The sequence below is a fragment of the Lissotriton vulgaris genome, chromosome 1_1 (assembly GCF_964263255.1).
Source record: "Lissotriton vulgaris chromosome 1_1, aLisVul1.2, whole genome shotgun sequence".
Lineage (NCBI taxonomy): Eukaryota > Metazoa > Chordata > Amphibia > Caudata > Salamandridae > Lissotriton > Lissotriton vulgaris.
The window spans coordinates 1,586,708,962-1,586,719,089 of NC_141685.1; the positions used below are offsets into that span (position 1 = coordinate 1,586,708,962).

The following is a 10,128-nucleotide window of genomic DNA, read 5'->3' on the forward strand; positions in this document are numbered from 1 at the left end:
GCCCCCTCTCACGCAATGTGACTGAGTTCTGTCCGTGAGGAAGGAGGATATCCACTTGAGGGCTGGTCTGCAGATAACTTCCTGAAGCTTTTTGATGAGTGACTTGTGTTGTGGACCGGTCAAGGAGGATGAGTGTGCAGTTTTTCATTAGTCGAGAATGCTTCTGATGTCTTTGGTGGCCGCAACAAGAGTGGTCCCTTTTCTCTGGTTGGTATCAAAACATGATTGAGAGCTGTCTAGGTATTAGAGTTCTAGGTGGTCTGAGATTTGGGTATTAATTAGCTGGTAAAGACAAGGAGCAAGCTGGGTCTGTAGCTGCAGAGGGTTTTGGGGTTTGCGGTTGGTTTCTTCAATATGGCATTGACTAAGGCATTTTTCCAACAAGACTGGAATGTGGAGGTGATGATGAAGGTATGTACGATAGCGGTGAGGGTGGGGGAGACTAGGGTTCTTCCAAGTTTGTATATGAAGTGGTAGCAGGGGCCTGAGAGGGCTCAGAGTAGAAAGCATTCATCAGGATTGTGGCAATTAAAATATCCAATTAGAACTGGTCCTTCAGAAATACAAGGTACAAAGTGATTTTAAAAAAAGAAAGCGAAATTCATCATAACATTTATACACCAGAAATTACATAATACTTGAAGTTAAAAAACAGGATAGTATATCTAGTTTCTGGTAGGAGCAGTGCAGTTAGCACAGTCGGCAAGCCATTTCTTGAAGAGCTTTGTGTGGACAGAGAGTTTTGGTGTATTTGGGTGGGAGTTCCTGTAATTTCATGGTCCAGTTTTCTTCGAATACTTTGCCCCAGTGACTTGATAGTGCTTTGGTTTTTTTTTGTAGGCTGGCTTGGTGAGCCTTTATCTTGAAATGTATGATGTAGTGTTCGGAACATGCAAGCAGTGTCATGGGGTGATAGTGTTCCTACTAGAGGAGAAAATAGGGTCGAGGGTGTGGCCTGCTGTGTGGGTCCAAAGCTGCGGAGTCTGTGGTGTCTTTCAGGTGGACAATGAGTTCCGAAAGGATGATGTAGTTGGTTGATCGGATGGGAGCACTTAAGTCTGCGATGTGGAGAATTCCGCCTGGGGTCTGGGGGACCATAGGCAAGGGTTTCCTTAAGGGTGGTGCTGCAGTCCATTCGTACTTTGAAGTGGAGGTGTTCCATGAAGTTGGTGTATGAGTCGATGGAGGTGGTGCAGTCTATCGTCTTCTTTATAGATGATCTGGAGTCCTCTGCCTGGTTTGAGGGTTCGGTCCTGTTGTATGAACGCGCCAATGTCCGGATTGGAGGCTGAGTTGGGTCATTTTTCGTCCAGGAAGAGATTGTCCGATGTGTTGCTGTTGAGGAGGTACCAGATTTCAGTAGAGTGTTTCCCGAGGGATGGACACGGAGAAGCATGGCAGACCGTTTGTGCAGGGTAGTGGCTTGCGTTGGTTATCTGGAGGTGGCAGTGTCGGCATCTAAGGTGTCGCAGGTGAAAATTGCAATGGGTGCAGAAGAAAGGTCCTACCGCGTTTGCTTGAGTGTGTTGCTGAGGTCTTGGAGGGTGGAGTAGTAGTGGCGGCGTTCGTTGGCGGGTGTGGTTGTGGCGTTGCATTGCATAGTCGTGGGGGATGGGTTCCTGTCACTGGGAGCAAACTGGTTTGCCTTTGGCGCGGTTGTGCTGCGGCATGCATTAAGTAGGTTCTGGGTTGTAATGGGCTTCTATTGGTGTGAAGAATGGTGAGCAGGAAAAACCATGACAGCAGCAGTGTCAATTGGTTAAAAAGGTGGCAACTGAGTCTGGCTGGAACAAGCAAGAACCGGAAGGCACTAGCAAGTGAGGTGTAAATACACCTCACATAAAAAATAAGGCTGTCCAACAGTATCACCAACTGATGGTTGGCACACAGCTCTAAACGCAAACAGATCTGTAGAACAGTTAATACATATATAATCCACTGAACAAAATCAATAAGAGTCAATTTAAAACAGGAAAGGACATCTGCTGTAAGTGGGAACGGTTTGAAAAAGTGCAAATAGAGATGGGAATACCACTTACAAGGGAAACTCTTGACATGGTAAAAGACAAACAGGAGGAGAAGGAGAACCAAAAGTAGGTTAAGTAAGAACCCTCACTCACCACCTAGTGGTGACATGCTTCATCACTGGGTTCCCACTGGAAAGACCTAGCGTCTTTCCAGTGTGCTACGACGCCTGTTTTGCAGCGGAGCTGGTTGTTGTGAGTGTTGAGGGTGCAAACAGAAAAACCAAATTGTGCTAAGTGAGTGCAAATAATTTAAAAAGTGCGTAGTTGTGACGGTAAACTATTTTATTCAGAGTCCAACCAGCACTGGTTAAAAACAATTTAAAGTGGAAACATAGGGTGGGTCTCAATAATTAAAGACACCCACAGACTAGGTGTCTTTAACACCTTGGCTGCTAGGGGGGTTTTCCCGCTGGGTGCGGAGGATCCTTGATACCCATTGTTCATGACAAGGTCAACTCGTCATAAGCACAGGGCAGGTAAAACCCATGACGAGTTGACCTTGTTATGAGCACTGAAGGGGTTAATTATTGAGACCCACCCTATGTTTCCACTTTAAATTGTTTTTAACCAGTGCTGGTTGGACTCTGAATAAAATAGTTTACCGTCACAACTACGCACTTTTTAAATTATTTGCACTCACTTAGCACAATTTGGTTTTTCTGTTTGCACCCTCAACACTCACAACAACCAGCTCCGCTGCAAAACAGGCGTCGTAGCACACTGGAAAGACGCTAGGTCTTTCCAGTGGGAACCCAGTGATGAAGCATGTCACCACTAGGTGGTGAGTAAGGGTTCTTACTTAACCTACTTTTGGTTCTCCTTCTCCTTCTGTTTGTCTTTTACCACGTCAAGAGTTTCCCTTGTAAGTGGTATTCTGTTCTATCACTCTTCAGTTGTAACTATTCCTTAGGGGTAAGAGAGTGAATTGTCATACCCTTACTCTCTTTTTATTAGCAAATAGAGATGGCCCATGAGCCAGATCTAGGTCTGTCCAAACATGGTCATCTGGCCAGCGTTCTACAGTGTCACTAGTTTGAGAAGTAGCAATGCAAACCAAGTGCTTTGCCTATTGAGATAGTCTTTTCCTGGTGGTTATGCATTAGGTTTTAGACAGTGCTTTTTGTCACTTTGGTTCAGGTGGCACCAAATTTTGTGCCTATAAAAACTGATGTTAGGACACGAGGTGAAAATAACCATACTATTTGGATTCTACATGTAATACCACATCTGGCTGAACTGATGACCAGTGAATTTTTTTATGATAAAGGAACCAATGTATCCGTTTGTGCTATAATTAGAAAAGGTTCCTTAGTGTATACTGGGTTGCCAATTATATAAAGGAAACGACAATAAGCACCATATTGGTATGTGGTGAGCAAAAAGCTGGTCCTTTTGAACAAGATTCATCTTCTTTGTCAGACTCTCAGCTGATAAACCAGGTCAATCAACTCAGGTCCTCCTTTTTTAGGAAACCGCACCAGACAATACCATTGCCATCATCCCCATTGTATGTAATCTAAAGAGATTACGGTGAGACTTGACCATTTGAAGGAACAAAGCCTGATCGATGGTGTGTCCAAAATCAGGTCTAAATGGGAGTGAATAGGGTGATCTAGATAGAATATGGTACTTAAGTTGTAACATTACAGCTACGGCACCCAACCGTATTACACCATGTATCCAAGAAATAGACAAAACTGAAGATTGTTGTTGGCGCTTGACGCGAAAATGGCCTTCGACATGGTGGAGTGGGCCTATCTCTTTGAGGTACTCCAGTATATGGGATTCGGACCCGTCTTCATCTCCTGGATCAAACTGCTATACGCCGCACCGGTAGCGCATGTGGTCGCGAACGGCCACATTTCACGCTCCTTCCCACTCCGGCGCGGCACCCGACAAGGGTGCCCTCTTTCCCCCCCTTCTTTTTGCGCTCTCACTAGAGCCCTTGGCTATCCGCATCAGGACTACCCCTTTGCTTAAAGGGATTAAATGGAAGGAGGGCTGGGAAGACCGCGTCTCGCTTTACGCGGATGATATGCTGGTGTACCTGACGGACCCCGATCACGGCATACCGGCCCTCTTGCGTCTTTGCAACGACCACGGAGAGATATCAGGATACACTATTAATTGGAGTAAATCTGAACTGTACGCCCTGACGGGTGGCCACCCAACGCTTGGACCAGACTGCCCTCTGCGACTGGCCGGCTCCTCATTTAACTACCTTGGTATTCACGTTACGGGTGACCCGGCGGAACACGAAAAACTGAACCTCGCGCCACCGCTGAACCGCCTCAAGCAAGATGCGAGCTTCTGGGCGGGATTACCGTTAACGATGCTTGGGAAAGCAGCCCTGTTTAAGATGAAATCCCTGCCCCGCTTCCTATAGATCCTAAACAATACCCCCTTTGCTGTGCCCCAGAGGTACTTTCAAAGGGTGGCGGCAGTGGTCTCTGGTCTGCTGTGGGACAACCGCCCGGCGCGTATAGCACATGCCAAGCTCTGCAGGAGCTGGTACGAGGGCGGCATCGCACTTCCCAACCTCTATCTCTACTACTGGGCGGCACAGCTCAGACCGATCAACCAGTGGCTGCATGCATCGCAATCGGACCCGGCATTCCAGGCGGACAGGGCCCAACTGGGTACCAGTGGCCTACTGGCCCCGCTTTATGATAGACGGAAACTCAGATCGCTGAAGGGCCCCACTAGGCTCACAGTGGCCACCTGGCACGCAGCCACCGCTGCACTAGGGTGGAAAGACACACTCACTAAACTCACTCCACTCTGGGACTCACGAGCCCTAGGCAACCTTCGGACCAGTAAGGGGTTCTCCCGCTGGGACGATATCGGCATCTCAACGGTGGGGGACATGTGGGAACATGGGGGAGTCATTACTTTTGCCCGCCTGAAAGAACTCTATGACCTAGGGCCACACGAAACCTTCCGATATGTCCAAATCCGTCATGCATTACTGGCAGCTGTTCCGGCAGGATCGACTCTCCCCGAGTCCTCCCCGCTAGAAGATCGCCTTCTGACGGATTACATGGTAGAAAAAGCCACCTCCCTCACCTACCGAAAACTCCTTAACAATTCCCCGGACCCGCTAGTGCCTCTTAAGGAGAAATGGGAGCAGGAAGTGGGCGAGATGGATGAACATGAATGGAACGAGGCACTGGCGTCCCCTAAGGAAGCGGGAATATCGTCAAGAATGAGGCTCATCCAACTCAAAGTTCTACATAGAACATATTACACCAGGACATTGCTTCACCGCATACAACGAGCCCCTGACCCTTTCTGCTTGCGAGGCTGCGGGGAGGAGGGCACACTTTTCCACACATTCTGGGAGTGCTCAGTTATACACTCCTATTGGCGTCAGGTCATGCGCACTGTGTCACAGGTGTTGGAGGTTTCGGTGCTCCCGGAACCGCGGCGTTGCCTCCTCAATGTGTGGGAACCAACAGACTTGTCCCGGCATGGCCGCCTCTGGGTAACATTAGGGATGATGATGGCCAAGAGAGACATCGCGCAGCGCTGGGGGGTGGCGGACCCCCCCGACGGCCTCACAATGGTGCGTAAATATGGACAGGGCCATGGTCACGGAACGCGCAGTTTACTTGAACAGGGCGTGTCCGGCCAAGTGGAACAAGGTGTGGTCCCCATGGAACACATACCGGGGCGACATCTGTGATCCACTACCTGAGGATGACCCACTAGACTCAGACGAAGAAGACGGGTTGGGCTGAGGAGGACTGAGTGATGCGGGGGGATACACCGGGGAGGGCTGGAGGGATGAGGGTGGTTTGCTCACACTCTACCTAGCATAGAGGGCGGCATAGGGTTGGCCCTAACTCAGGACTAAACTCATATCTAACTGGCAATAAGCTTATTTCACTGATTGTACTGTAACTTCCCGAAGTTTTGAATGTTCTTTTCTTAGGTATAAAACAGAAAATGGAAAACCCCGTACTCTAAGCATGGACCATTTGCATTTCGCCATCACCACTTGTTTACCGATCTTTACCCTCATGACTTCGACGACTACCGGCACAACTGTATTGTAAAGATCGTTTTTCTTTGACACCTTATATAGCGGCCGGCCCAATTGGGTTGTAGGCGACAAGCTGTGTAAACTGTGAAGGCACAATAAAGGTTTTCCAAAAAAAAAAAAAAAAAACTGAAGATTGTGTAACAAACTGCCTGAAACAGAAAATGGACTAACAAAAGCAACATTAACCTTGACATCAGAAAAAATAGATTTTCAACACAAGATTGGAGAACAAAGAAACAAAAAAAAGTAAGAACGCCAAAGCTAGTAATTTTAAGAACAATGAATAAACACAGAGTCAGCATTTATATACCACCCACCCGATGAGGTAAGTTGTACCCAAATATTGAGGGTACACCTCAAACTCTTAATCATTTAGAATGTGGCCATACAAGCATTCGTGAATAATTAAACCATGAATTACTATTTTACTAACTGCTCTGCTGCCTGGTTCCTAGTAGGACCAATTAGTGTGCCTTTAGTGCCACATTCAAGACAACTAATAGGATGTTGATAAAGAACTTCATGCTCACCCAAGCATGAAACTCCAACTTAACAGTAATCAATTTGACATCCTAAGTTTAAATAAAGTTTGTGAGTTGTATTGCCATCTTCCTAAACAACCACATTATTCCTTTCAAACTCAGCATTTCTGACTGTTTGCTTAACAGCTTAAAAAACCTATAGAATGTGACTGGACTTGGCAAGCAAAACCTTAAATAAGTAAACACATAATTTTGGTGAAATTCCGTTGCGTCTTGGTGCGCAGGCATATCGGGGTTCAAGCTTTTTGCTTGGTACACAAAGCAAATTGAAGGAGCATACCAGGTATTCTTAAAAGATATGTTGTGTATTTGTGTTTTGAATTCCAACCAAGGTCAGCTCTTGCCAACTTACTTCAGTTTCTTATACTTTCTAAACTCGACACAGGATGAAGAGATTGGATTGCAAGATGTCCAGCTGTAGATTAAGCTTATGGCGGATCTATGTACTACCTTTGTAGGAAAAATACCTTTGCTGTGTGGTCATCCTGGAATTTTTGTCTGTGCTGGACACTATTTTTGCTGGCTTTAAAACGTATTTATCCCTACTGGCCGGGAGTAAAGTGTGTGGGCTCCCCGGTTAGCCATGATTAAATTGGCTTATTCCCGAATGAGCAAAACACACACGTCTGAACTGGGGTGGTGTGGAGTGCAAAAAAAACGATGGATTTAGGCCCAGATCTCTGTACTGGGGTGAATGTATGACATTGTTCTGCATTCTGTCCATCAACTAGTGTTTTTGCATTTGTCACCCCGAGTGGGATGGGTATGCTCAGACGTGAGTCCCATGCTCTCCACACCACTGGAGTCAAGCTATCCTGGCTGAAGACAGCTGATAGCCAGAAACCGGTCCTAGGATGCTTGATTCCGGTCCAGGAAAGACATGGCTTGGCAGTTCAGGCTGGACTGTTCCCATGAGGCAAAGGGTCATGGCTGATTTGCATATGGCCATGTCTGAACTGGGGTGGTGTGGAGTGCAAAAAAACTATGGATTTAGGCCCAGATCTCTGTACTGGGGTGAATGTATGACATTGTTCTGAATTCTGTCCATCAACTACTGTTTTTGCATTATTCCCGAATGACCCATTTATCTTGCATGCAAGTCCCTAGTATACGGTGTAAAAAGGGCACCCAGGACCTTGATGTTAAATTAAATGACTTAGAAACAAGGGTGTGCAGGTCCTAGGAAGGGGTATAGGAGCTAATAGTCTGTCAGGTCAGTAAAATATGCTCCAATAAGAGCAAATGCCCTCACACACCCGAGAGGTGTCATGCTTCATCATCTGAGCATGCTCCTCGTAAGGCCATTGCTGCAATGCCAAACGGGCACCCACAAGGTCGCTCTTTGCCAGAGATCTTTTAATGATGCCATTTAGATGAGTGCGGTATGTGGGGAATGAATAGTAGTGTGGTGAGAAGAGTGCTTTAAATAGATTAAGTGATGCTGGGTTAGGGTAAACTTTCCTAGTGAGGCTCACTGACCTCATTAAAACCAGTGTTGCTCATGTGGGATGCAATGGTCCTAAAGAGCAGTCGTGATTAGTTTCTAAAACATGAGGTCAACATGTTTCTTGGCTGCTTTAGCCCCAATTGGGGTCTATTGGCAATTCACCAGGACCGAATAGAAGTAACCTACACTTCTGTGTGACTGATACTTAATGTGTGCAGATAATCTAAGTAATGAGCCATACCATAAGTACAAAAGTTAGATTCTACCTTGTTTATCTAACTGACCTGAAACATAAGAAGGTAAGACAAAAACATAGAACACATACAAAGTCTTTTTTAGATTCGGATACATATTGATAAGTTAAATATGCCACTAAGGTGTATTTAATTTTTATAATGTTAAAAGGAGAAGCACAGGCATTTTGCTACTGGTTAGCAGGGATAAAGTGCATAGAGTTCTATACCCAGCAAAAATATGGTTCAAGCTAAAGGCAAAAAACGGTGGGATGATCCTGCAGAAAGGACAAATATTCTTGGCATTGCATTGTGTAATAGTAACATATCTTAATTGTCATGCTTAGAAACACATAAGTGCGGTTTATTTGGTAATCAATCAGCCTTTTAATGTTAGTGGCCCATCCATAAAACTTCTGGAAGATTAAAAACATTGCGTAAAGTGTTATCAATTGCACATATTTTAACAGAAAACCCATAACGTGCAGTAACGAAACAATGATCAAAGGCAATGGAAAGACTTCAAAGGCGAGAATCGGGGCAAACGGAACAGCCTAAGGTGGTGTACTCTAACCAAGTATCGCCGCTCGTGTACTCCGGATGAGAGAGAATTGGACGTCAAGGTGCACCATGAACAAAGCAGGGTGATACTTAAATGACAGCAGGCCTAATGCCCTTTAAAGGCAGTGCTCGAGTTGCCTAGGCATAGACTCTGATTTAACGGTCAATACACTTCAGCGTGTAGGAAACCCTTGTACAGGGGCCGAGTTGCCTAATCTCGAAAGAATCTCCAGTAAGACTCAAACACCACGATGCCCGCAACTGTCACAGCGCCCACTGCCGCCGACACTCCCTTCCCTTCTGAAAAGCTGCAGTACTCACCATGGCGACTGTAAGAAGGAAAGAGCCGGCTGAAGAGGCTGCGCGTGCTGCCGGAAAGGCTTTAGATTCTGGCTGTCCCAAAGACGTCAGTGCGTTCTAAGTCAGAAACCCACGTTCCCATAGGCTCCCAACGGCCGCTCGAGTCAGAAACAGACGACGGACCAGCAACATCATAGATGTGGAAGTCACGTTGCTTAGGAATACGCTAAATGTTTGGTGGGAGGAAGCAGCCATTTTAAAACGGTTAAGTTCCCTCTTTGAAGCCGGAGACATTGTGGTTTGTAATAGTTTTGTATAAAGAGAGCGACATTTTTAGAAGGATGAAGTTCACCAGACAATAACTCCATAACACAATTTGACGAACTCGTGTTTTTTTTTTAAAGTTGTCAGTAGTTCAATATAGTATAATGTCGCATCCGCGAATTACAGCTAACTGTAAACATTTTGCCATGTTCAAGAAACAGTTTTGGGTATATTTAGAAATGAATGGAAATAATCTGTGTTAAAAACATAGCATATTAAACTAGAACTCGCTTGTATATTTTTATTTATTTACTTTTTTTTTTTTGGACCAAAGTGAAAATACGCTTCAAGATGGCAGCCTACGTTATAGCCATTAATCAAAGGGCTTTCCATGGTGAAACTTAACGGATTCTTTGAAAATTAAAAAAAGACTAAGCATGCCTTTCTGCAAGCTAACTGGAGTCAGAGATGTCTCCAGTGTAGAGTAGCTGTCAAGTTTTCGGCTTGGTTATGTGTGACATTTCCATGGTTTTCAAAGCCCTTATGAGTGACTTTCAACTGCAAGTGAATATGGCCTGTTACTACCTATACCCCCCCCCCCTCCTCCCTTGCCAAGACCCAAATAACATCAGGAACAAGAGTTTCTTTGGAAAAGTGGGTCGTAGATAACCCCAGGCCGTATTTATTAACAAACAATTAAAGAATTAAT

At 45.6% G+C, this 10,128-nt stretch overlaps 1 protein-coding gene across 1 annotated transcript in view; it reads right to left on the reverse strand.

The window, feature by feature from the left end:
• Nucleotides 1-9,383, reverse strand: part of CCT2 (chaperonin containing TCP1 subunit 2) — a 190,573-nt gene extending 181,190 nt beyond the window's left edge. The window contains exon 1 of the mRNA XM_086918137.1: nucleotides 9,177-9,383. Within this exon, the coding sequence (XP_086774263.1) occupies nucleotides 9,177-9,179 (3 nt within the window). The 5' untranslated portion in view covers nucleotides 9,180-9,383. The remainder of the gene's footprint in view (nucleotides 1-9,176) is intronic.
• Nucleotides 9,384-10,128: the final 745 nt, after the last annotated feature.